Source organism: Lissotriton helveticus, chromosome 11 (genome assembly GCF_964261635.1).
Source record: "Lissotriton helveticus chromosome 11, aLisHel1.1, whole genome shotgun sequence".
Classification (NCBI taxonomy): Eukaryota; Metazoa; Chordata; class Amphibia; order Caudata; family Salamandridae; genus Lissotriton; species Lissotriton helveticus.
Window position 1 is genome coordinate 68,747,743 of NC_136072.1, and position 26,461 is coordinate 68,774,203.

At 48.6% G+C, this 26,461-nt stretch overlaps 1 protein-coding gene across 21 annotated transcripts in view; it reads left to right on the plus strand.

The window, feature by feature from the left end:
* Nucleotides 1–26,461, plus strand: part of EIF4G1 (eukaryotic translation initiation factor 4 gamma 1) — a 980,016-nt gene that overhangs the window by 277,202 nt on the left and 676,353 nt on the right. For all 21 annotated transcript variants that reach the window (XM_078666154.1, XM_078666151.1, XM_078666155.1 and 18 more), the window contains one exon: nt 9,592–9,704. In XM_078666154.1, the coding sequence (XP_078522280.1) occupies nt 9,592–9,704 (113 nt within the window). The remainder of the gene's footprint in view (nt 1–9,591; nt 9,705–26,461) is intronic.

Sequence of the window (26,461 nt, forward strand, 5' to 3'; positions counted from 1 at the left end):
AGTGACTTGGAGAGGGCCCAGTGCCAATTCAGTACCTGAGTACAATTTGGATAGAGAGAACAGCTAGGCTGTGGGTCTGATTAGCAGGCCCACAGCCAGGGAAAGTCGTAAACCAGTGCAGCAAAAAGCAAAAATCTGGGTGATCATAGGATTGCAGACCCTACTCTCCTACAGCGGTGAACTCATAACCCAAGAACACCCAGAGACCCCATCAGTGGATGGGTCTGTGAATAGCTACTCAGAAGCGTGGTACAAGAAAATCACACTACACCAACCTGTTCCCATCGAGTCCTCCCCAAAATGCATATAAATCAAACCCCATCGCTCAATGGGTCTGTGTTGATCCTAAAGTGTAGCCAAAGTTAACACCCCACTCCATTGATGTATGTTTCGTCCTTCGAGAAGGATTACCTAATTAGTCTGGTCTGCCCAGGAATTGATGGAAGATTAATTCACCAATAAAGGTCTCTTTAGAAACCTAGCATTGGCATCTGTTGGTATGGAACAAATGTGGTCGCTTTGAAGAATATGTGAATGGGTGCAGAGGGGAAGCTGTTGAGTGGTAGGGGCTATTTTGGTTAAAAGCCAAACGACCTTCCAAGCCCTAGCATTCCCAAACAGGAAAGTCCTCTTTTACTTATCAACACTTGACTTGGCCGTCCTGGAATAAGTAGGCCGGAAGGGAAGTGGGTGGACCCAGTGGTGATGGGCATCTCAATGTGTGTACCTTCTAGTGACCTATGGGGAAAGTGCTGAGTGTGTTAGAGAGTAAGACACAGCTCACACCGAATGAATAATGGATCTAGGAGGATAAGGGTGAGAAATTGCAATGATGGTGGGGATCCTGCATACCAGTCGAAAACAAAACGTTCGAGGCATGTAGGGCTGCTGACATTCCTATCTTAGCATAGATCGCCGCCTAGTGTTGGGTCCGGATGTTTGCACCTTGTTGTCTTGGAAGTGTCTTCGAAGTATTACGAGATAGGTGACTCCTCCCATGGACTACAGTGCGCATGGGTAGGCCCACAACCCTGACCAATCATTGGGCTCAGAAGTAAAGAGGAAACCAGGGCAGATTTTGCAAAAACATGAAGAAATGATTATATACTCTGTGCACGTACTCCTACAGGAAAACCCTTAAATAAGAAGCAGACTAGTGACAAAGCAAACCAGTTGTAAGCTATGGCTGGTCTAAAGCCCACACTAACCTTTAAGGTTCTTGATTGATTTTTTTGCAACAGATTGCAAAATTACAACGGTAGGTGAGACTATTTAACAAAAAAAGTACGCTTATTAATTTAGGACACCTCGTAGAGTACACACTATGAAGTGATGGTGCAAATGGGCATAATGCAGCTGTTAAAATGGACCAGCATGTCCTAGCCTCCTTTCTTGTAAATAAACAAAAAGTGAAAACTGCTAGAAAATAAAATCAGAAGTGGCTTAAGTGGGAATGTAGTAGATATAATTGTTGTACCTTTTCTGAAAAAGTGGATAAAACTGTTCATTCCTGACTTGGGTAAAGAATTCCCGGCATTGGATTTGATGATTGAAAAATCTGCCCCAATGCTGGCTTTTTTCTCTTGGCCACTCCAACAGATGCACAGTCAAGTGCTTGGTTTACCAGATGTCTTGGAAAGTGATGACTTATGAATATTGGCTTGCTTAGACACCTCAATGGGGTGATATTACTGATGGGAGCAATCCATGGAGTTAGTTCACATCCGATGACGTGTCTTTCTGTCCAGGCTTTTGATGATTCTGTCACATTCTGTGGTTAGAGTGAAGATATTTAGCGGCCACAAAATTGAGTGATTATTTTTACTGAGCATGAGGAAACTTCAGGAATGGAGAAGATAATAGCAGGTCAAAGTGATGTAAAATGATATTCGCACACACTCCTACACGATCGCTGTTCTCAGCCAAGAATCACAAAAGTTGGATGACATTTTTACATTTCATATTTTGACTAGTTTTAAGCCATACTAAATATACCAGTTGCAGTCCTTCTGACTACATTTACATTTTTAGGCACGCCATGTAGAGATTTATCCACTAGTAAGCAAGTTATGCAAATTGCCAAAGGCAAAGTCTGATACTTGCTATATCAAAAGCTTCGACATTCCGGATGCTGAAAAATATATAGACCAACTGAGCATGGCTTTTCTTTTCAGAGAATGGATACTCATACGTATTACGCTTTACTTGTGACTATGCACTCCTTGAGTCTTAGCTTTCTCTTTATGGCTAAATGATTAGTTGTGTTTCAGGAAAGTTTGTGAACAGCAGCACCCATGAAGTCTAAAAGTTGTTTGGCTCAGATGGAATACTGTGCTGAGTGTCCAGTCTGATTTGCATAGGATCTTCCCAAGGGCATGCACCTAGATTTTCATTAAGTGAGCATTAAAGGGTTGCTAGTTTCAAATTCAGCTATCTGTGCTTCTGTGGGCTCTTTTGATTTGTCCATTCTAAAATGCCACACTCTGGCTTTTACAACGGGTTCATGGCTCCACTAATCATAGTACACAAGCTTTAATGATTGTTTCCTTTGGCTCCTCGTGTTTTGGCCCACATTTTGAAAACATTTATATTAAAATGGAGGCAGTGATGAGAGGTTGTTCCTTATGACTCATTACAGATGTGATGACGAGAAGTACCATCTTTGAGCCAGTTCAGCTGGCTTTGTGATTCTGTCAATGTATTCCAAAGCCCAAAACATTTAATTAACATGGACCTCTAAACTTTCTGCAATGGTAAACGTTACTCAACCCAGACTTCCTAGTCAGTTGATTCAAATCAGATCTGAAAAACAGGTTAGTATTAGATTCCTTACCTTAGAATATCCCCAGGCGTCAGACTGGATCTGGAAATTTTTGCATAGCAGTACCCATGCGCGTCTAGGCGTCTTCCGCGGCTCCACGGCCGTCGTGGGCGCCGTGATGATGTCGTCAGAGTACTTGACGCCGCCTCCGTGCGCTGACGTCAATTCTTCTTTTTTCCACGCCAGAAAGCGCAGACCCGGAAAAAGTTGTACCCTAATTTTTTACGATCCTTTTTGATCTACTTTCAAAGTCTCTCGACTCCGGTGCCGGTAGGGATGCCCAGGTTCAAGCCCTGCGCCGACTGCAACCGACTGTCGGTTACCGACCCCCATTGCTGGTGCCTTCACAGTCTAGGCCCAGACCACGACGACCAGTCCTGCTCCGACTGTCGGGCCTGACGTCTAAAGCTAGACTGGAGCGGTCCCGTAAGCGACTCGAGCTTCGGCAGTCCGCCCCGCGCCGGAAGGAGGTCGAGGGACCGGTCACGAAGGAGGTCGAGGGACCGGTCACGGGGCCGTAGTCTCCACCGTTCCGGGAGTAGTCTGCGGGCTCTAAGTCCTCAGGTAAGAGGCACAAGAAGTCAAAGAGGCATCATCGCTCTTCTGACACCCCCCCGCCCCCCCTCCCGCGATGCGGCCGGGGTTCGGGCGACACCGCCCATGCGGCTCCGCCGAAGCCGCATGTGCCACGGCCTGCTCCATACCTGCCGGTCCCTGGGCAGAACACGACGCCGGGGGAGATTGAAGACTCCCTTATGGCCATGAGGTCGCTCGCTCCTCCGTCGGGTTCCGTGGCGCCTTCAGGCCAAGCGGTCCCGACTGGGTCCCCATGCGGGCCGGGTGCTTCGGCGCCTTCGTTCCCGACGCTGCAGGGCCCCACTGGATCCGGCTCCGGGTCACCGCCGGTCAACCTCACAACCTCGCCGGCCCCCACAGTGTCGCCCCGGTGCCGTCCAAGGACGACACCGTCCCTGGTCCTGCCCTCGATTCGGGTCCGGCGTCTGAGCGGCGCCGATGGGAGATTTTTACTTCTACGACCCGGCCCCATCCTTTGAGCCTGAGTACCAGGCGATGGGTGACGAGGTGGATTGGGAGGGGTCTGAGGACCCTCTGGCACGTGAGTGTCAGTCTACTGAGGACTGGACAGGAGGGCTTGGGGTGGCCAGTGGTCTGGACACTTCGCCAGACACTGGTTTTGTCTCCCCTCCTACCATGGCTGTGGAGGAGGGGGCTGCTTATAGCATGGGGCTGATGAGGGCTGCCAAGGCCTTGGGCCTTGAGCTCCCCGTCGCGGCCGTGAGGACTAACCTCACTGAGGTCCTTAAACCACAGGCAAGCTCGGCCGAGCCTCTGCTGCAGTTTAATGAGGCCTTATCAGACGTTCTTCTGGGCACTTGGTCCAAGCCCGCTACAGGTCAGCCTGTGGATAGTAACGAGGCCAGGCGCCACCGCCCGGCTCCGGGCGACCCTTGCTTTCTGTCTAACCACCCCACCCCCGAGAGCCTGGTCATCCAGGCCTCTAATTTCCAGACAGCATTCCCGTCGGCTCCCCCCGACCGGGAATCCAAGAGGTACGAGCAATACAGAAAAAAAGTATTCTCTCAGTTTGGGGTTACGGCCAGTCAACACCGCGTCCCTCTTGGGCCGCTACGCCCACCCTCTGTGGGACACGGTCGCGGACGTGCTGCCAGAATGCCCGGTGGAGGTCTGGGCTAAACTCTGCCAAGCCCTTGTGGAGGGTCCTGATGCGGCACGTTATACCATCCGGTGTGGGCTGGACACTACTGACTCACTAGGCAGAGCGATGGCAACGACGGTGGCGATTCTTCGCCACGCCTGGTTGAGGTCTGCCAACTTCTCGGCCGATATCCAAAACACACTTATGGACATGCCATTCGATGGCCGTCGCCTCTTCGGCGACAAAGCAGACCATGTGCTTGAGCGCTTTAAGGACTCCAGGGCTACGGCCAAGTTCTTGGGCCTCTCGGCCCCGCGCCAGCAAACGGCTGCTTTTCTTCCCTTTCGTGGCCAAGGAAGGGGCGCCCCCACACGTTCTGCCAGCCACGGGCCGCAAACTACCATTCAGCGCGGCGGCGGACGTGGAAACCGTGTTGGCGGTTGGGGACAACGGCGAGGCCAGTCCACACCAGCCCCTGCAGCATCCGCCTCAAAACCTTCCTAGTTTTCAGGCCCATGTGACGCCGGAAGGGGGCAGGGTTCGCCATCACCACCTCCACTAGTGCACTGTCACATCGGACAGGTGGGTGCTGCAAATCGTCCGAAGGGGCTACTCCCTCCCCTTTGAGGTGACCCCTCCAGCCTTGCCACTGCAGTACCACCGCATGTTGGGGGATCACTTGCAACTTCTGCAAGAGGAAGTTACGGCCCTCTTGGCCAAGGGGGCTATCGAGCGCGTTCCTGGGCCAGAAGTAGGGTGTGGTTGTTACTCACACTACTTTCTGGTACCCAAGATGGGCAAAGGGGGCCTACGCCCTATCTTGGATCTAAGGAACGTCAACGGCTTCCTGAAGGAGAAGTTCAAGATGCGGACACAGACTCAGGTCTTAGCTGCCCTGGACCCAGGGGACTGGATGGTAGCGTTGGACTTGCAGGACGCTTATTTTCATATCCCCGTCCTGCCGGCCCACCGGCGCTACCTGCGGTTCACGGTAGGCCACGAGCACTTTCAGTTTACCGTGCTCCCCTTCGGCCTTACCAGCGGCCCACGGGTGTTCTCAAAGTGATGGCGGTGGTCGCAGCTCATCTGCGCAGGTTAGGTTTTCAGTCTTCCCCTACCTCGACGACTGGTTGTTGAAGGCCGGCTCGCCCCGGACAGTTGTCAGCCACCTCCAGACTACGGCCGACCTCCTGCACCTGCTGGGGTTCTCCATCAATGTGCCGAAGTCACACCTGTGCCCCTCTCACACGCTCCTTCATCGGAGCGTGTCTGGACTCTGCGCAATTTTGGGTTTATCCTCCCGAGCAGCGGGTTTGGGATATTCAGGCTCTGATTCCGATCTTTCAGCCTTTATCCAGAGTCTTGGTCAGGTTGACGCTGCGGCTTCTGGGGCTGATGGCCTCCTGCATCCTTCTGGTGCATCACGCCCGGTGGCTGATGCGGGCTCTGCAGTGGGACCTGAAGTTTCAGTGGGCCCAGCATCAGGGCAACCTGTCCGACAAGTCCTGATCTCGGAGGGCACTGCGAGACAGTTGCAGTGGTGGCTCACGGACCGCGATTGGGTCAGCGGCAGATCCCTCTCCCTACCCCAACCGGAGAACGTAGTTGTGACCGATGCGTCCCTCCAGGGCTGGGGGGGCCACATGGGAGAGGCGGAGATCAGAGGTCTCTGGTCTCCGGCGGAGTCCCGGCTCCACATCAAGCTTCTGGAGCTGCGGGCGATCCGGCTTGCACTGAAGGCATTCCTCCCCTCTGTCCGGGGGAGTGTAGTGCAGGTGTTCACGGGGTGGGGTCAGGGACCCTATGCCAGGAGGCTCTGCGCCTCTGGCAGTGACTGGAACATCAGGGCGTGACCCTGGCGGTTCAACACCTGGCAGGTTCTCTGAACGCCAGGGCGGACGAACTCAGCCGTCTGTGCATGATGGATCACGAATGGCGTCTGAACTCTGACGTGGCGCAAGGCCTCTTTCAGCAGTGGGGTGAGCCTTGGTTAGATCTATTAGCCACAGAAGACAACGCGCAATGTCATCAGTTCTGTGCATTGGAATTTCGAAGGCTGCACTCGCTCGGAGACGCTTTTTGTCGCGAGTGGAGTTGCGGTCTGTTGTACGCCTTTCCGCCTATACCACTTCTGCCCAGAGTGCTGAAGATCAAGTGCGACCGGGCCCAAGTCATCCTTGTGGCTCCGGACTGGGCACGAAGATACTGGTATCCCGAGCTACTCAGCATGTCAGTCGATCCCCCGATTCGTCTGCCTCTTCAGGAGGACCTTCTGTTGCAGCAGCAGGGGACGGTCCTCCACCCGAACCGGTCCAGTCTCCACCTCCATGCTTGGAGATTGAGCGGCGACAATTGAGGCCATTTGACTTGCCTCCTGAAGTCTGTGACGTAATTTTGCCACCCAGGCGTCCCTCCACAAAATCGGTATACGCCTGCAGGTGGAACAAATTCGTGGCATGGTGCACAGCAAAGGCTGTGGATCCCCTTTCTGCCCCTCTTTCAGAGGCTCTCCTCTTCCTTCTTTCTCTTGCCCAGCAGGGCTCTGCTGGGCACTATCAATGGCTACCTTTCTGCCCTTTCCGCTTTCTTGAGGCTACCTGATCAGCCGCCTTTGTTCAAGTCCCCAATTGTTAACAGATTTTTGAAGGGTATCACTCATATGTTCCCGCCTGTTCCTTTAGTGATGCCCCAGTGGGACTTGAATCTGATTTTGACTTACCTGATGTGCGCTCCCTTTTAGCCACTTCATAACTGTCCTCTTCACCTTCTTACTCTGAAGACTTCTTTCCTGGTTGCCATCACCTCTGCCAGGAGTGAGTGAGCTCCAGGCTCTTTCCTCTAAAACTCCTTTCCTTTCTGTCCATCCGGACAAGGTTTTGTTGCGGACAAGACCCTCTTTCCTGCCCAAGGTAGTCACAGCCTTCCACATCGGGCAGTCCATTACATTGCCCACCTTCTTTTTGCCTCCGTATCCCTCTAAAGAGGAAGAGCGGCTCCATCGCCTGGACCCAAAAGGTGCGCTGTCATTATATCTAGACCGCACACGCCAGTTCCGGGTGGATGACCAACTCTTTCTTGGTTACGTGGGCGCTAAGAAGGGGCGGGCGGTGCACAAACGGACCATCTCTCGGTGGATTGTGTTGTGCATCAAGGCATGCTACTCTTTGGCTAAAAAGGAGCCTCCTGTTTGGCCGAGGGCCCATTCCACTCTGGCCACGGCGGCTACTACTGCCCTGGGCCGGGGAGTCCCCTTGCAGGACATTTGTCAGGCAGCTACGTGTGCCTCGCTGCATAAGTTTGCAAGACACTACTGCTTGGACAGCCAAGTCCGGAGGGATGGCTTCTTTGGCCATTCCGTCCTCCAGGACTTTCTGGTGTGATCATTGGTTCGCATACCCACCACCGGGGTTGGTATTGCTGGGCTAACTATTCTAAGGTAAGAAATCTAATACTAACCGGTTTCTTTCAGATGCACAAGTTACTTGCCTTCGGTAACGATATATCGGTAAGAAACAGTAGTTAGTATTAGATTCCTTACCGCCCCTCCCATCCATCCCGTTCTGCGAACCGATATCTAGGGTTAAGGTCATCCCCTTTCAGGGCCCTAGTTTCATGGCACCAGTGTTGGTTTTTATCTTGGCTCTGCGTTTCTGGTGCGGAAAAGCGGTGTATACGAACAGACGTCCGCGCGCGGCGTCTAAGTACTCGTCATCACGGTGCTCATGACTCCGACGGACGCGGAGCCGCGAACGCCTACCAACGCGCATGGGTACTGCTACGCAAAAATTTCCGGATCCAATCTGACGCCTGGGGATATTCGAAGGTAAGGAATCTAATACGAACTACTGTTTCTTACAGATATATCGTTACCGAAGGTAAGTAACTTGTGCTTCTGTCTTGTGTATGCAGCAGAATATCGAACCAATAACATGCCAATGAAGAGCCCTAGCATTAGAAAGGGCTTCCCTCCAAGCAGGAGACTTATCTACTCCTTTGGAATGAAAACTAGTTCTGGCAAAGTTGATGAGCTCACATTTGAAGTCTATCCATGATGCATCATTACAGCTTTTTACTTGGAAACAACATTTCTTGCTAGTAATAACGTCATCTACGTTCAATGACATCTAGTCTTCATGCTTAAAGTGGTCTCAAATGTTCACAGAAAATTGATTTAGCTGCCTTTTTGCAAACCGGTTCTCCACAGCTGACATATTGCACACAATTGTGATGATATTTAGGCGTTTATATTCAAACTGAACTTCCATTGCAGGGAACTTTAAATAAAGCTTAACCGGTTCCAATGGTGACAAACAATTTATCAGTGGATTGTCTTGCATAGAGCTCTGTAGTTTTCTGCCTAGGAATCTCCGGGTACATTTTTCGAGTGGAAGATTAACCGCAGGATCATTGGCTTCCTTTTGGCTGATGCTTAGAAGGCAGGAAACTGGAGCTCGCCACATGCTTTTACCAGAGTATACTGTTTGCATGTAGCCTCCAGCCAGTGGGTCAGGATGCATTGAGGAAGTGGTTTGGATAACTCAGTCTCGTAGCATTTGTTTGCCACACTGCAGCTTCTTCTGCCACTTGTAAGTGTGGGACTGATTTGCATATGGCTGGGTCCAAACTGAGGAGGCATGCTGAGCAAATAAACGATGGATTTAACCCGAATCTGCAACTGGGGGTGATTGTTTGACAATGTTCAGCATTCCGGCTATCATCTTTTTGTGTTTCAAATACAGTTTGGTCACCGATTGTACAGTGCGAAAATCTTCTTGAATACTGCAGGATTATGCACTTGCTTGGCAGCCTCTCTTCCCTCTATTTGTATTATTAGTTAACCTCTTTAAAACTAATGGCCCTGATTTTACCTAATCACTATTGCTCCTTGGAGAAACCCACCGGTGCTGACCAATTGTACTATTGCTAGAATTACATTTCCAGGCAATGCATGTTTACTATTGAACGATTTGTTTAAAAAATGTAGTCACCCAAATGGCCATTTTTAAGTTGTCTTGAAAACGAGTGTCAGCAGTGTTCCAGCCCTTTCTAGTGCACCCTGCGTTACATTCTAATTGGTATATTTTTGTTGTAGCTGGAGCCTATTACCCTGCTCAAGGAGTCCAGCAATTTACTCCTGGTGTCCAGGCTGCACAAGTAATGATAAACGCACCTCCACACATCCCCACCAAGCGAGAACGCAAAACCGTAAGTGTCTCTTAAAAGCTGGGGTAAGAAATAATTTGGTGGGGAATGATTGAGGAGGGCCTGCTTTAGGGAGACATAGGGCAGTGGACACCTCTACTTGTGGTGGACCAGCTTTTAGCATTGAGTGATTGTATGTGAAATGAATAAACCTGCAGAAATGTGAATCCTTTCGTTTCCTTACATTGGGGAAGCAGCTCTGTTATTATGCATTGTGACATTGACTGCAGTTCTTTCAGCATGAGCTTGCAGCTTTTTTAGGTAACCAGGCAGAACGCTCTCACAGTTGGGTAATGAAAATGTACTGCTTGAGACAAAGTTGACTTAACTATCATTCTGAATGCATTTTGATAGGGAAGGCTCTGAATTCTAACTCTTACACATCCAGAGATTTGTATATGTGACCCAGTTTGTTTGCTACCAGATTTGAAGTTGCAAACTTTACACAGTTGCCTTTAGTAATTGTCGTTTTTTTTTTGCGACCACTTTTCAAAGGCAAAAAAATATTTTGATAACACGGGCAGTTATTTTAATTTTTCTAACTGTATATAGAGGAATTAAATTTAAAATCACTGAGCTCAAAATGCAACCAGCAAAACGCACTCAGAGTAAATTCAATTCAAATCTTGTTTATTTGGAGGGAAGTAATTGAGCTTATTCTAACAAAATGACCCTTAAGAAAACTTAAGTGGCTGTGCGGAAATAATTACCAAGTGGGGAGGAAAATTAGTGTAGAAATGGAGCCAGCAACTTATGGGGTGAAGAGCAGAAATAGAGTAACTTCACTGTTTAACGAAGGCTTGGCTATAATCAAACGTTCACTCATACCTGCAATGCAGTTCTGCAAGTTTAACTCCTATTGATGCGATGTTTCAGACTCCGCATGAGTGTATAACAGGCAAACTGCATATTTATACAAAACTGCATACTTACAATAGCGTGTGTTTTTAAGGTTCTCATGACCAAAAAGTGCCTGCGTACTACAAGCCGAATTTTTTAAAATTGTATTTATTTTTTCCTCCAGTCCGTGCTGGTGCCAGTAAGATGTCCTTCACCTGCTTTCTGTTTGAAAGTTTATTTGCTGGGTTTTGTGTACCAGATTTCCGGCATGGGTGGATCGGGTTGGGTGAGGATGTTTTTAGATTGTGACAGGTAATTCTGCCAGTTAAAAAAAAAAAAATTCACCTATTCTTCCTGTCTTCACAAGTGGCTGCTGTCTGCTAAGCATTAACTCAGCAGTGGCAGAAACTCACAAACATCTGTTGAAGTAGGAAAATTCTGCTTTTAGTTCTGGTGTGCCACCTTGGACCAAAGAGGGCACGTGTGGAAAGGCAGGAGATAGCAGAAACTCTAAATAATTGTGAAGCGGAAAATTTGCTGATAAGCGGTTTAAAGAACAGTCTTTTGCACCAGCTTCAAAGGAGGACTCTGAAAATCCATGAGTGGAAACCTTGCTAGGTTGCCACTGGGCGAGGCCCAAGTATGGGAAGTCTGTGGTGCCACATTTTTGAAAGATCTTCTGAGAAGGAGTATCTACTGGTCAGTGAAGTCACTTTGTTCGCAGCGGAGAGCCAAGGACACTGTCCCGAGAGATTCCAAATTCACTGCTGGACTCCAGCCAACTGGATTTGTGTCCCTAACTGGACATTTGTGGTGAAACACTTGTCATTCCTCTGGACACAAGGCTAATCTTGGGAGGTCCAGTTGCATTTCTAGAAGACTGGGCCCTTGCTTTCTTGGGGTCGACTAGTTTTTAAGTGTATTTCTGGAGTTTCGATCACTGCAACAGATTCAAAGGCCAGACATGAATTACTAAAGTGTAACATTGCTACATTGTGTTTAGCTTCTGATTCATTGACATTGCATGCTTACCATTGTTGCTCCGACTTCTCAATATGAAGACATTGGATGTAAAGCTTCATGTAAACTAAAATCCTGGTGTCTAACAATGGCACTATAAAACTGGTGGGGTTGTAACATAGTTCCAAATGATGCTAAACCCTTATAGCTTTCTGTGTAGAGGTCTTTAGTATATAACATTGTAATACATATTTTGTGTTTAATATACTGAATTCCTTATTGGACGTTCCATTTATTAGCTTGCATGCTTTTCCTTAATTTGAGTTTATAACCTCACCACCTTTTACAATAAGCCTTGACTGCTAGGCTCAGATACTGTTTGAGAGTTGAGTACTAAGAGTAGTTGGTAATATAGTTTGAGTAGAGTTGTGACCTCAAGACACAAGTGGTGAACAATAAGTTAATTCCCCAAACACTCAGTGCCCTGCAATTATAAGAGAAGGCCTCACACTTCAGTATTGGATTTCTTTGGCTGTACACTTAAGAAGCTTTCACAACTATGTAAGGAAGCCTCTTTTAGGTTGCCCTCCTGGTTGTGCAACCCATGGAGTCACATTTCTGCTTGCCCTAAAAGAATGGCAACATGCCCACCTGCAAGAGAAGTTGGATGTCTGACAAACGTGACATGATTGAGGTAGAGTTCACTTCGTCCAGCTGACTGAGGATTGCCGTAATGCCATCTTGAGGGAATGAGACTGGACAGGAGCCACAATATGGTCAAACTCTAACTGCCAAGGACATGCAAGAAATGCAGCAATCTCTAGCTGTCTCAGTGATTAAGAAGTTTAGAAAAAAAGCATGTTTTGTCTTACGTACCTATATACCTATAAACCACCCAACCTTTTCTATGCCAGAGAGTGACGGAGTGTGCGGGTCCAGTCCTGCAGGCAGTACGAAGTTGTTGATTCCAAAAATGCAATCTTGCCTTTAAAGTTCCTGGTGGATTGCTGGTTAAGAGTTTAATGGAACCACATCTTTAGGTAGCTGTAGGCCACCTGTACCACCCTGGACTCATGTTGGTTCCCATGATTCTGGTGGGTACCATGCAACAGCAAAGTCTTGACGCTGGTCAGTGGTAATCGACTTACACAAGCTTTGGGACATTGCTTTAGGGGCAAATAGTGAAAGTGGCCATGGTTTTTCATTTTTTTCCCATTTAAAAGCAAAAGGGCGGTAACATTTTTTTAATGGTACCCAATTACTTTTGTGGAAACCAACTTAACGAGTGACAGAAATGAATCTGCCCTTTTTATGTTTGCCTTATAATACATTTTCAAGCAGAATTGAACGTTTGGGTCACTATTTCTAAGAACTGCTAAGTAACACTACTTATGAGGGTGCCAGCAGCCCCTAAACAGCATGCCACAATGTTGTGGCATTTGAATATCCATTCCCTTTTCATTATTCTGAGCACTGTGCTCTGCCCTTTTCATAAATTCAGTTTTTTGTCTCCAGGACCTACAGAGCTGCTGTATGTCCCATCACAGAGTTTCTGTGGGTTCTTTGACTATAGAAAGGGCACTGTCTAAACCTTGCGTGGCCACAAAATGTCACTTGATAATTTTGGTGCAAGATTTAAGACTGATCGAGGGTGCAGGACCAGAGTTTGATTGGAGGAAGAATTGTTTAAAAATACAGAGAAAGCCAACAGATCTCGCTTTTATAGTGAGCACCAACCTATTAACTTTATCAATGTATGTTTGCAAAGTATTCTTAAAAAATATATATATACAATACTAGTGGAAAGGTAAACTCTTAAGGTGTTTTAATTCATTATTTTAAATGTTTATATACACAAGTTTTATTTTTCAAATCTTTTCATCTGGAAATTCTGAATGGAATTTGAAAAGAATCGAAATTAAAAGAAAATTGCTTCCCAAGTTCTAATTTACTTTTCACAGCACTCCGAATTGAAACCAACATTTGCAGTGCAATAGGTCTCGCATTTAATTGGACTTAGCTATTGTCCTTGTAATGGAAATGTTTTTTTACTTGTGTGCACCAGAGCCAAGCTCTAGCAACTGCCTGCTTCCTCGCAGAGCAATGGTTAGCCCCGCCATGCATGCATACACAAACAACAAGCCTGACTCGTGTAACCACACTTACATGCAGTGTTATGCACAAGCGCACAGATAGGCTGTTGCAGGCTAACAGGATTTTTAGCAACACTGGATAAACTATGTATGCACCAGTAAATGTAAATTGTAAATTGATACTTGTATAGCGCACTACTCACCCGCAAGGGTCTCAAGGCGCTTGTACGAATACCGCTGTGGAACCCATCCTGACTTTCCCTGTGAGGTGTCCACTCCTGGGCACCCCCAAGGTGGAGGCCAGGCATCCTTAGCGTTGTGGAGGCCGTTGTGGAGATTAAGCAAGCTATTGCCCAGAGCTGCAGAGTGTGAACCCATGATTGGAATAGGCACCGAGGCGAGAATTATCAGGTCCGTGGAATTTTGAGCCCAACACCCGCCGAGGCGGGGAATTGAACCCTGGTCCCGGGCTAGACCGCTGCATCAGGGTCTGCCGCTCTAACCATTGAGCCACACTTCTCCACCAGTGGACAGTGTAACATCACAATTATCTTCCCCAATGTGTGAGCCGAGGGAGCTAATCTCTCTAATGCCTGCTCACTGAGCAGTGAAATGGGGTTTCTTGGAGCACATTAGTTGGAGCCTCTGTACATGGGAACTCTGTCTGGGAACTACAAAGGGTGTGGGGTATGGACATATTGCATTCACGTCCGGGAAAGCATGGTGTGGCAAGAACCCACCTCAACGGGTGTTAGAGGTGATATGGCACTTCTCTACTCAAGCAGATATCGATTATCGTATATCAAGTTAGAGTATGAGGACTGGTTAGGTTTTGCTGCGCTTTATCACAATAAGCCCACTCACAATGGCCATTTGTTCTCGTAAGAGTGGCAAATGTACTCATTCCATCTTGGTAAGAATAAATGTGCCTCCATAAATAACAGTATTCTAATAAAGTGCAAAGCCACTCTTTGTGCATCTCTGGCAATCTGACAGATAACGAGTGAGATGGAGGTGGGAAGGAGGGAGAGCGCGGTGGTGGAAACATGGCCATAGAACACAGACCAAAAGGAACAGGTTATGTAATCGTGGGCGGATTAGGTGTGTGTGTGTGTGTTTAAAAGGAAGGGATGGGTAAAGAGAGAACACATTGGGTCACTTGGAAGAGCTGTGGGATCACAGGAGTAAGATGGCCCGGAACTTATGAAGCAGGAGCTGGAGTACGTCTTTGCTATAGGAGGGCATGGAGCTGAGGTGCACAAGGGGTGAGATTACAGTATACGGATAACAAGTTCATGACTATTCACTAAAGCACCGACCAATGCGATTGGATTGTTGTGCATTCTACAGATTGGCAACAGCAGGCTTAAGCTTGCAGGACAGCTTGTGTTTGGCTGCAAGTCTACCCTATGAAATAGCGGCACTGGAGTCATTGTCAATTGCTTAATTGCATTTAAAAAGGTATTATATAATTTGAAAAACAGGAACTTATAACAGGAGTTTTGTCCTCCTTATTTACAAACCTTTTTTAATGGAAAATGAAGACCATGTAGATGTATAAACTGCAGCTTTGCAGATGTGAACCGTCTGCCTTTAAGGGCTTCCAACCCACCAATATCCAAAACCGACCATGCCCAGTAGGTGGTAGTCAACTCAGTATTTTTTCTTGCTCCTGGTGATAGGATTTTGGAGCACTGGGCTCAGCCTTTTTTTAGGTTTAGCCTAGCGCAGCGCGCATGCACTGCTCGACTTTAAGGGCTTTTTGAAATCTCACCACACGCTTGCAAAAGCTTGCATGTGTGCTTTTAGTTTTGTCCCAGGCTATTGGCGTTTGCGTGCGTCTTAAACAGACAGCACGCAATTGGCCATAGGCTTTTTGTCCCACCCATGTTCATGCCCATAGCGTAATGCTTGCGGTTACGCGCAGCAGCATATGTCTCCAATTATCGTGCCAAGACACGGGCGCGATAATTGGAAACCTGCTGCTGCTCGCAACCGCGTGTGCACACACCAGCAGCTCCCGCATCTCGCTTCCCATGGCTCCCAGTATACACATGCTGATCAAATCATCCAACCCACTCAGTCAATCTTCACCCCACACAAACTCTGATCCTCACTGTGATGGAACACACCCATGCTGATCTAAAGTGTTCCAGTTCAGACTGGGCCTCCGCGCTCAATTCGTATTTCAAAGTTCGATTCAGCTAAGGTAAACAGAACTGCAACTCAAAACTATATTTGTTTCACTTTCGTGAGCACTACACGGCCACTCTGACTGCAGCGCATAGCCACTCTGCCTGCAGCGCATAGCTCCTCTGCCTGCATGGCCCCTTACTCTCTTCTCGTGCTCATTTCACTCTCTCATATCCCCGACGCACCTTCTTTGCCAGTTCTCTAAACCCCCTCCTCCACCGCTCTATCCGTGTGCCTCGCACTGTCATGCACCTATTTCCTCTACCGCCTTCACTTCCTTTTTGCCCCTCACTAATTTTCTACTCCTCCTTTTCTTTCTCTCTACTCATTCATTCCTTTCTTAGCTCATTTCACCTCCCCCCCTCCTTTTCTACTTATCCCACCCCTCCTATTTTCTTGCCATCGCTGGTTGCACTCTCTCCTCACCGCTGCTAGTAATACCCAATGCCAGCTGGTTCCGCCTCTCCCCTTTACCTCCCACCTAGACTGTTGCGATTCATGCTCCCAGTTCAGTCTGCCCCTGCTACGTCACCTCTCTCCCCGCTGCAGGCGATGCAACCCCTCTCCCCAACGTTCGCTGCCTTTTGCTCTTTGTAATGGCCCAGGGCGGCCAGTTGTGCCCCCCTCCTCCGTTGCTACAGGTATACCCCCCCTTTGCTCTATTTGCCCCTCCCCAATGCTCTCTCTGCTCTGATAATCTCCGAGCAAGAACATTGTGTTCGTCCCCTCCCCTCACATGTCCTAAAAGCAGAGCCCAGTGTTCAGGAGCAACGTGCCCTTCTTGCATCCCCCACTCCCTCCCTCCTCCCCATTCCTGCTTCCCGTCTTGCTGCACAAGCCACTGAGTGGACATGACCAGCATTGCCACATAAAATCCATAGGATGCATGGAATGTTAGTCTTTCCATCAATGGGTACATTAGTGCCCAGAATATTTACATCGATCTGTCCCCTCTCCCTTGTTGGGCCACTTGGACTGCTAATGATGGGCTTCGTCTTCTTTCTCTTGCTACTCTTCCCTCCATCCTTGACTCCAGCCTGGGCTCCTTTCTTCCATCTCTGCCATACAGTGCTCCCACTCTGCAGCCCCGAGCCCCAACCACCCCTTCCGTCCCACCCACTCACCCTTTTTACCTCACAGCCTTTTTGAAACCCACTACTCCATTTCTTGTACCTCCTTTATATTGCCCAGTTACTTTCTATCTCCCACGTGGCCTAGGCCTTTTCTCCACCCATACATCCTCTACTTTCCATGCTTATATAGTTTGATGGTCCTAGTGAATTCTCTCCCTTGCCCTTCCCCTTCTGCCGATCCATTCCTCCGGCTCTTTCATTTCCTGTATTTTCACTCTCCGCCCCTCAGGGGACCAGCACCACCAGTCCATGCTGTATAATCTCCAGTTTTACTGTCCATGACATCTTGACATTGATATATATTAGGAAAATAAGGTGTTCATGCTGCTCTCTGGTCCAATAAATGTGGTTTTCTATGCGATTGCACAAAATGTGTGTGCCTCTCTTTAGTGGGAACAGTGACCTCCCTAGGGTGCAGAAGACCCAGGTTTTAAACCTCAACCCTGCAAGGCGATTTATGGTCCAAGTTTGGTGACTCTGCTTTGCCCTCCTCCATGTTCCCTACATTGATGCCCTGATGTAAATGCATTATAATAGATACTAAGCACTAGCCAACACAAACTCCCTTTAATAGGCCTTCAACTACACTACAACTGTACACTGTTGCAATTGGTAAAAATCTTTTACAGTACACTTTGCAAAAAATTATTTAGCACTCCTATTCATAAAAACTACTTACACCTACCAACGGCGAGGCCTATTGGCTATGCCAATGCTTGTTTGACTTTTTCCTCCAAAAATGTCTTGTCAAAACCTTCACTCAACAGATTTCAACATTACCAGTGTTCTGTCATTTTCTGACTAGAAAGTTATTTTTGTAGTAAATTAAAATGCCAATTTTATTTGACAAATGCCCTGCCCGGGGCAGAAAGGCCATGTCATACCCTGTACGCAACATCTGCCTTCCTGCCAGCCACATCCCTGAAACATGTCGTCATTCAAGGACGTTTTCAAGACATACCCTGAGTGACGGAGAAGATTTGCCTTAATGGAGCAGAAGAGCGACTCGGGCAGCAGGAGGTTGTCTGAGGGGGAGGGGGGGGGTCAGTCCTGTACTACTGCCTTTCTACATTCCTCTGAGGACTCCTGGAGAGGGAGATCCAAAAAGAGGAAATCCTCAAAACCCATGTTCCAGGTTGATAATGTGGATATTGCCAGAGACATGGTATGGTGCTTACATGCTTGATGCCGAAGACCACATTCAATTTAGACATACTTCGACGTTGAATGATTCCAGTGTTGAGACACCGGAGACTCTTGACTTCAGTCTGTCGATGTTGGGACTTTGCGAAAAATTGAAGTCATTATATATATCAACGGCCTCAATGCCTCCCTGAGACTGGCTACCTGAGACATCCCATATATTAATAATTCACCCATCCCTGTGCTGCTCTACGCAGACTATGCGGTTCTTAGAGGCCGCACACCAAATTCACTGCGTCGTCTTGTTTTTTAAATTTTAGCAATTATATGAAAAAATTAGACCTGAGGGTAAATTTTAAGAAATCATTCTGTTAGAAGGTGGTTCTGACACTATTGGCCGCCCGGATTTTTTCGCTTTTTGAGCACCTAATTGTTGAGGTTTTACTGTGGGGGAGCCTCATAATCTGGGACTCACCCACAGTGAACTCATAATGAAGGAGACTGCATGGAGATTTTACGGGTGTCCCCCTGGCTTGACTAGGCCGCTGCGCAGCAGCTGGAGTAATGGGCACCGTGCTGGGTACATGCAGACACAGGTGTACATGTGTGTGCACACGTGTAGGGGCTGCGCAGGGGAGATTAATAGCGTGCGCAGTCCAGGAGCAGCTACAGAGTGAATGGCGTGGCCAGCTTATGCAGAATTGGGCGGTGACATGGAATAGGCTTTATACCCTGGGAAGGAACATGCCAGGGAAAGTCAGTGTGTTTTAGTGTGTTTTTACTTCATTATTTCCCTATGGGAATGTGGGGCCCATGGCTAAAATGACTTCCATAAAGCCTACAGATTCCAGACACGCACGAATGTCCAGTGTAGCAGATGTGAAAATGAGTATTCTGCAAAGTCCAAAGTCATATTTGTACTGCTTTGGGGTCGTCCAGAAATGTCATATTTCTCTGAGTCCCTGGCTGGGGTCTGGCCATGGCAGGTTAGAATAATGACCTTTCTTCCCAGAGCAAGATCTTCCCTCCAAGGAGAAAAGATAGGTGGAGCTAAAGCCAATCCATCAACTGCTGTCGCTGGGTGCCAGGCACCAGTTTGCACCCAGGAGAGAAGGCAGTGAAGGGGGAAGGAGTTGGGTTTCAGAGGCCATGTGGCCAGAGACACTGGACGACTCCATGTTGAACAACCCAGAGGCTGGACAAGGAGGGAGGGGGCAGGGAAGTGATGTGTCGCTATTTGATAGGACCCACAGACTTTTTGCCAGCCCCCTACTCGACTTTTAAAAAGTACTTGCACAGGAAGAGAAGCGCTCTCTGGGGTGTGGTCTGCTGAGGTGGAAGGTGCTGGAGCCTGGCAATGGGCAGTTGGAAGGAGAGACCCCCTGACTGTCACCCAGGCCCCTAACAGCACCAGAAGAAGCGCCCAGGACCGGTGCGCAGAAGCAGGGGCCTCTGCGCAGGGAGAAGAGGCGCAGGAGGAGAGCCAGGCGAAAGGCTGGCGCAGGGAGCCAGCTCAGACCGCTCCCTGCAGAGTGCACCCTCTTGGAGAACCGGAGAGTGCTCCCAGAGGCTGGGGGCGCCACCAGGAGCAAGAAGATGCGAAAATGGGGCAGATCGGACCTCCAGGGGCTGAGATATGGCCCCCAGAAGGTGAGAGACCTTGGACCTGTGGCCCCCTGACGGCGAAGCGCGTGAGGCTCCGCCGCTGGTCCAGGAAAGGCCCCCGGGGTGGGGCAGGTCCCGGGGACTGCCCTTCAACGTGGAGAGCCTGCGGGGCCCCGGACAAGGAAGGAGGAGCCAGGGGCCCAGGTGGGACCAGTCCCCCGACCAAAGCACGGAGCGGCTGGGTGTGGGCTCCCCGCGTCGCATACCCTTACCCGGGGGTCCAGGTGGGACCGGGCCCCCCACCGAGGCCCCAGAAAGCAGCAGGAGCTTGAAGCGCCGCATGATGCCTTGCAAGGCCTGAGGAATGGATTGTTTTTGGCGTTTTGGTGGCCCCCAGAGGAGAGGAGTCACCCTTGAGTGTGAAAAGGTGCTGGGGGGAGCTGCTGCAGCAGCGCAGTCTCTCCCCCAGCACAAAGCTAAGCCCCACCCTAAGTTTCTTGAGGATTTAAAAAGAATAACCCCTCAACTCTCAGCGAAGATTGCATCATCTCCTAGGCTGGAACTTTTGTTCTACAGCTGGGGGTTCATTGAGAAGTGCATCAGAGATTGAAGGGCTGAGTTGGAGAGGTCTCGAAGGGCATCCCCTGGAGGTGAAATGGCGTAATTGCACTGAAATGCATTTATTAATGGTTATTTCTTTTAGAGGGACTGATGTTCAATGTGAAGTACTGGTGTAAGGTGATGTCACAAGCAAAGTGGATTTAAGTGGCTAGACACTCCTGCTAGGGTGTCTGACGGTATTTACAACTTAATCCTGTGATCATCTGTGATGCCTTTAGGGGCTGTAATTGCAATGCATTTTTAAGGATATCCAAATGTGCTGAGTACTGTCATTCTAAAGTGTGCGTAAACATGTAGTCTTGCTGCTGCGCTTAGGTGAAGACCCCAGACTGTTGGCCCTTAAGATGTAGAGGTGTATACTTTAGGGTCAGTAGGAGATGCTTGGTCAGGGTCATGTGTCACCAAGGCAGGTGTATCTCTGTTTAATGCTTGTTGAAGTAATGGGAGGGGGACGCCATTGGGATGGTGCCAGTGCGCAGGGCCCTCGCTCCCGGATAGGTTCAACTAATTGCATTGGGGGCAAGATGATGTGCATACATGGGAGTGGTGGTACTAGACCCCCCCCCCCCCCCCCCCCCCCCTGCTGGAGGGGTGGAGATGTTATGCAATGTCACAAAGTAATTCCAACAGCTTATGTATATTTGTAAATTGGTGTATAGTATTGAGTGATGTGTGTGTTTAATAAATGTACTCTTACTTTTATAAAGCAAAGTACAGACTGGACAATCAATTGAGTTATTTTTGCGCACCTGCAAATGGCAATTACTAGCCCACACCACCTCCCTTGAGTAAGCCTCAGACTGCTCTGCAACGCTACCCTCAGAGTCAGGCGCTGCCGTAGGGTGTTTGGTTCCTAGTGAAGGACAAATGTGTCATGTTATTTGTGCAGGCCTCACAGATGCTGCCTCGTTTTCCAACACATTCCTAATGAGTAGTGGCCCGGGGAAGCGTGACATAGGTCCGATTACAATAGAGGGCTAAAAACTGACCTGGGTAACCTCTTTGTTTATCTAGGATTGACCTTTGCTGCGAACGGCTCCTGGAGTGAGCATCTAGCTCACGCCAGGAGCAAGTTCTCAAAGGCCACAAACTCTATCTTAAGCTTACCTCGCCCTAAGACCATGGGTGCGCTTTTACCTGTACAGAAAATGTATAAACTTCAGTGCACCCCAGTGGCTACATATGCCGCCGAGATCTGGGGAACGGCCAACTGCTCAGTAATCCAGCAGGAAGAAAATAGGTTTTTTAGAAAATTATTGAACACCCCAATTTCTACCTCCCAATACATATGTCACAAAACTCCATATTAATTTTATAACTGATTTTATCCAGGCACGTCCAGTACTTATGTGGATTGTAGTGTTGAAGAACGAAGCAGCTTCCCTGACAGAGCTGATTATCAAGGATTGTTTACGTTGTGATACGGGCTTAGAAATCCAATGGCTGAGCGGTGTCCTAAGTAGTTTGCGTAGTATAAATAGGGAAATTGTTTTCTGGGACCCCATATTAGCAGCTTCAGCTGCAAAAAAGTAAATGCAGAATACCTTGTACTCCCTATATAAGGATGAGTGGGAGACTGTAGAGGTCAGGAAAACTGTGCGCAACTACATGGCTATTGAAAGGTATAGTTATCCGCTTCATATGTATTCGTCTTTACCAATGAGCCGTTGGGAGATGAGCTCACTGTTCCGTTTAAGAGCTGGTACAATTCGATTTGCACTTTGCTTCCCACTTGGCCACAGCCCAAATTCGAATTTTAACTTGTGTTCTTGTGATGGGAGGAGTGAGCAAACTATTATGCACTTTATATTTTTCTGCAAATACTATATCAAATATTTTAAACAGTTTTTGTCCCTATTTTAATAAAAGAAGACCAATTACTTTGGAGGTAGCATATCGATTAATAGTAGAATTAGATGTTGAACTTATCTTTCACACTAGCACTTTCTTAAAAACCGCAATAAGAGCGCGGAGATCCATGATGGACCCTTGATACTGCTTAACATAAACTGTGATGTGTTTCTTTTTTAACAATTACATATACTGATATGATGGACAGTTTTGCACAAGTCACTTTTTGAAAAGTGTATATTGTATTTTAGTCCTTTGCATTAATTATTGTGATGTATTGTTTTGTGTGCTTTTATGGGTACTGTCGTATCCGAATGAAGTTGAACTGACTGAAGTCAAGAAGCCTGTTGAAGCATTCCATACTTGCGAAAAGGTTCAGGAGATCGAGACCAGGATGGTTACTATCAACTTCTGACTCTTACACTACGTGTGTGGGGTGCACCTTTGATAATGTGCAATTTGTGAAAAGGTAGTTAAAATGTTTTTTTGGTCTCGCCTATGCGAGACGTTTCTCTGCCGAAGGGGGACAGGAGATGTGCACGCATATGGACAGGAGATGTGCACTCCGTACGCGTGCACAACTCCTGTCCCCGCGTAGGGCTGAACACAGCGCGCGCATGGCGTGCTTTCACTTTCCCTGCCTCTAATTACACAGATCTCTCGGCCGTTTAATCTGCCACCGACTGCTCGGTTGGGTAAAAAGTCAACCATGCATAGCGGCACCGAAGCAGCCTCGGGTGCGAACACCCTGCAGGCAGGTGGGGCTGGGGCCAGCCTCAGGCAGCCACTGCGGGCCCAGCAAACGTGCTGGCAGGCAAGGCCATCACGGGGGGGGGGGGACACTAGCAGGCGGACACAGTTCACTATCCTCTTCAGTATAGCGCATGGCTGCCACTGGTGCGGCGTCGTAGCGCTGTTGTATTGTACAAATTATTGCAGGCGGGGCCGGGGACATCCACAGCAAACAGGCCTGGCAGGCAAGGCCAGTGCAGGGGACACCAGTAGGGGCTGAGGCAGGGCAGCATCATTTTCACTATAGCGTTTCGCTGCCACTGGTGCGGCTTCTTAGCGCTGTTGTATTGTACGAATTATTGCAGGCGGGGCCAGGGCTAGCCACAGGTAGATACTGCAGGCACACCGCCAGGCTTAAGGCCAGTGCTGGGAACACACCAGGAGGAACAGAGGCAGTTCAGCTCAATGTTCAGTATATAGCGCATGATTGCCCTGGTGCAACTTCTTAGCACTGTTTTCTTGTTCGGATGATTGCAGACACATGACCAAGCCTGAGAGGCCAGGGTGAACCGAGGCACTTCAGAATCATCGTCCTCGTATAATAGTACAGCTTATGCCTGCACTGGTGCAGTTTTGTAGCACGGTTGCCTTGTTCAGCAAGCACTCGTCCTCGCAGCCAATCCTCGTCCCCTCCGGCCCCTCTCTCCTGGTGATGGGCATCCCTGCAAATACATGTGCTAAGGTACACTTACTTCAAGTTCAGAGCCGAGGACACTACCAGCTGTCTGCTCCCCGGAACTAAGGGTGTAACATCAGCTCTATCCAGCCACAGCCTCCCTTTTGTAGCAACATGTGTTACTGCAAGAGGGACAGCTGCAACCAGCCGTAAAACACCACGGTAAGTGACCCTGGGTATTTCTTTTTTAACACTCCATATGAGAGCTGTTTTTTACAAACCGCTTCAATTAAAATGTCACATGGCATGTTTATCAACTTTCTGCAGGCCCTAGTTCAGCCCTGCCATTGCTGCTTCCTCACTTGTGTTGGTTCCCTTCCTCCGCCATCCCGGCCTCCCAGCTGTTTCCAATTGCTTTCCCACCTGCTACCACACTACTCTGCCCACTGTCCTGCTTTAATTTCCCCAACATATCTCCCTCGTGTTGTTTCTTTATTTTTTCTCTAGGACAGTAGAAAATCAGTGCCTGTTCGGCCTCGCACATAAAGGGAGTTTATAAATTAAAAATCAGCATTCTTCTCTTTCTGTTTACCTTTTTCATGTCCAATTAAAACAAGTGACAATAGCACTCTGAGCCCAGCTTAAGAAAGCAGATGTCAATAATGCAGTGTTGCTGCCCATAACCAGCCCCCACTTTTAACACCTCCCTGCTGGGGTCCTGGTGTCTTCAGAGAGCCACTTTGTCTGCCATTTGCTGTTTGTGTTTTTTACATGTTCTGTGCATCTGGAATGCTTTCATAAAAAAAAAATTGTCATAAACGTTGACTCATTCAATCCACACCTCACAATTCCACCAGTAACCATATCAATTCAACCCACAAAATTCTATTCCACTCCTAGCTAAAACCCAGGTAAAATACATTGTCATTTACAACGCATATAGCTCTTACTCTTACAAATGCGAGACCTATTGAATTGCAAATGCTTGTTGTGTTCCTGTCTAGATTGCTTTTCTTTTTTAAGCTGGGGGTGAAGCTTTGGTACATGGCTGATGAACAGATGTTAGCTCGTTCTCTTACTACCAAAGTTCCTTATGGAGGATCTCTTCTGCCCATTTTATGTGCCTCCTGCTAGCCATACTGTTGGAGATGTATAGAAGCTTACTGTTAAAACTGACTTCCTCTGCATGGCTTTTGGAGCTGTGCCACCCTACTCCTATATTTTTTGGACAGCCCTGTTTTTCCCTAATGAGCTTAACATTTGTGCAAGCTTAAGAGGTTGCCCCTCTTGTTTAGTCATGTCCAGTTGATACCCAAAATGTATCGCCTATGAGGTGAGCGGATACTGGCCTTTCAATGCAGGCTATGCAGAGATTGATACTGATAAACGCTGATTTTAAAGTCTGGTACAGGCCCTTTTTGCATACATGTGTAGGGAAATGCCTTATTAGTTCTCTCCCGTAAAAGATGAGTTTTGCAGCGTGAATCTTTCTGGATTCACTATGCTGTGCATATTCCGCAATCTGGTGGTTGGGTCTGGAATCGTAGTCTTTCTTTTTTTTTTTTTTCGTAGCCCAGGTGGGCGTCGACGTCCCACCATTTGGTGTACCTTCGGTGACGTCGGCATGCTTCCGGCGGAAGCTACCACCCTTGGGCGCCATCTTCAGATTCTTTTTTCCGCCGTTGGGTCTGGATCGTCGCGTGAAGCTCCAGAAGTTTTGGAGGAGAAAAGAAGGAAATACAGCAACTCTTCGACGGTAAAGACCTGAGAAGATCGGGAGAAGACCATCCGAGAAGAGACGACGAAGAAAGGAAAGAACTTCGAGATCTTCGACGTCCTTGGAGGAATGCGCACACAGGGGCCCCCCTGAGCGCAGGGATGTACAAGACACTCTTTAAATTCTGCAAAAACTGCCACCACAAGTTCGCGCAGAAGGACCACCACCCGGTCTGCAACCTCTGCCTGCCAATCGACCACGAGAGCAGAGACTGCAACGCCTGCTCCGTCTTCAAGCCGAAGACACTCCGAGTTCGAGAGAGACAGAGGACTGCTCTCCACACGATGCAGGGCAAGGGCCAGGCCCCGACGCTTTACGAACTGGGCCTCTCCACCGACGACTAGGACAACATCGCCGAAGGTCCAGATGACTTCACGGTCGCAGAGACCGATGATAAAACGCCTGACAAGGGTCTTGAAAGCCAGAGGCAGACTCTCGAAAGTCAGAGCCCAGAGCCTCGAAAGGAGCACTGGCGCCGAAAACTTCGACGACCGAAGCTGCATCCTCTGAAAAAGAGCCCAGCGGATCCTTCGAGAAGGACTCCCGGAGGCCGAAGACCAGCGAAAAGCATAGGTCATCGAAGCAAGCCCCCGAAAAAGGGACTTCGACTTCGAAAGAAAAGGAGCCGAAGAAAGTTTCGCCGCCGCCGCCGCCGAGAAGAGCAGCCGAAACGCTCGACGACGAGCAGGCCGCAGACATGCAGAGAAAGAAAAGAAGGCTCGAGGCCGAAATGGAGAATATCCTTCAGAGAAAGAAGGACTTCGACGAAAAAATTAAAAGTTACAGGATCCCCTCGAAGCCGGCACCGACTGTCGCTGAGGTACAGGAGCACAAGGAGTTCGACGTCGAGACGCCGAAAACTCCGGAACCCTCGGAGCACGAAGAGGAAGAAGATTTCTACTACACAGAAGGGGATTACAGGGAGCAGCAGTCAAGCTACGGCTCAGGTTCCTCGACGGCCCAAGACCAGGAATGGCAGGACATCGAGGCCGAAAACCCGGAGGAGGCTGTGGAAACATACCCCTCGAGGCCTTCGCCACCGGATGACATTGGGGCCTACAATGAGGTGGTCAGGAAGGCGGCAGCAGCCTATGGAGTTAAGCTGGAGGAGGAGAAGCCAAAAGCAGATTTCCTGC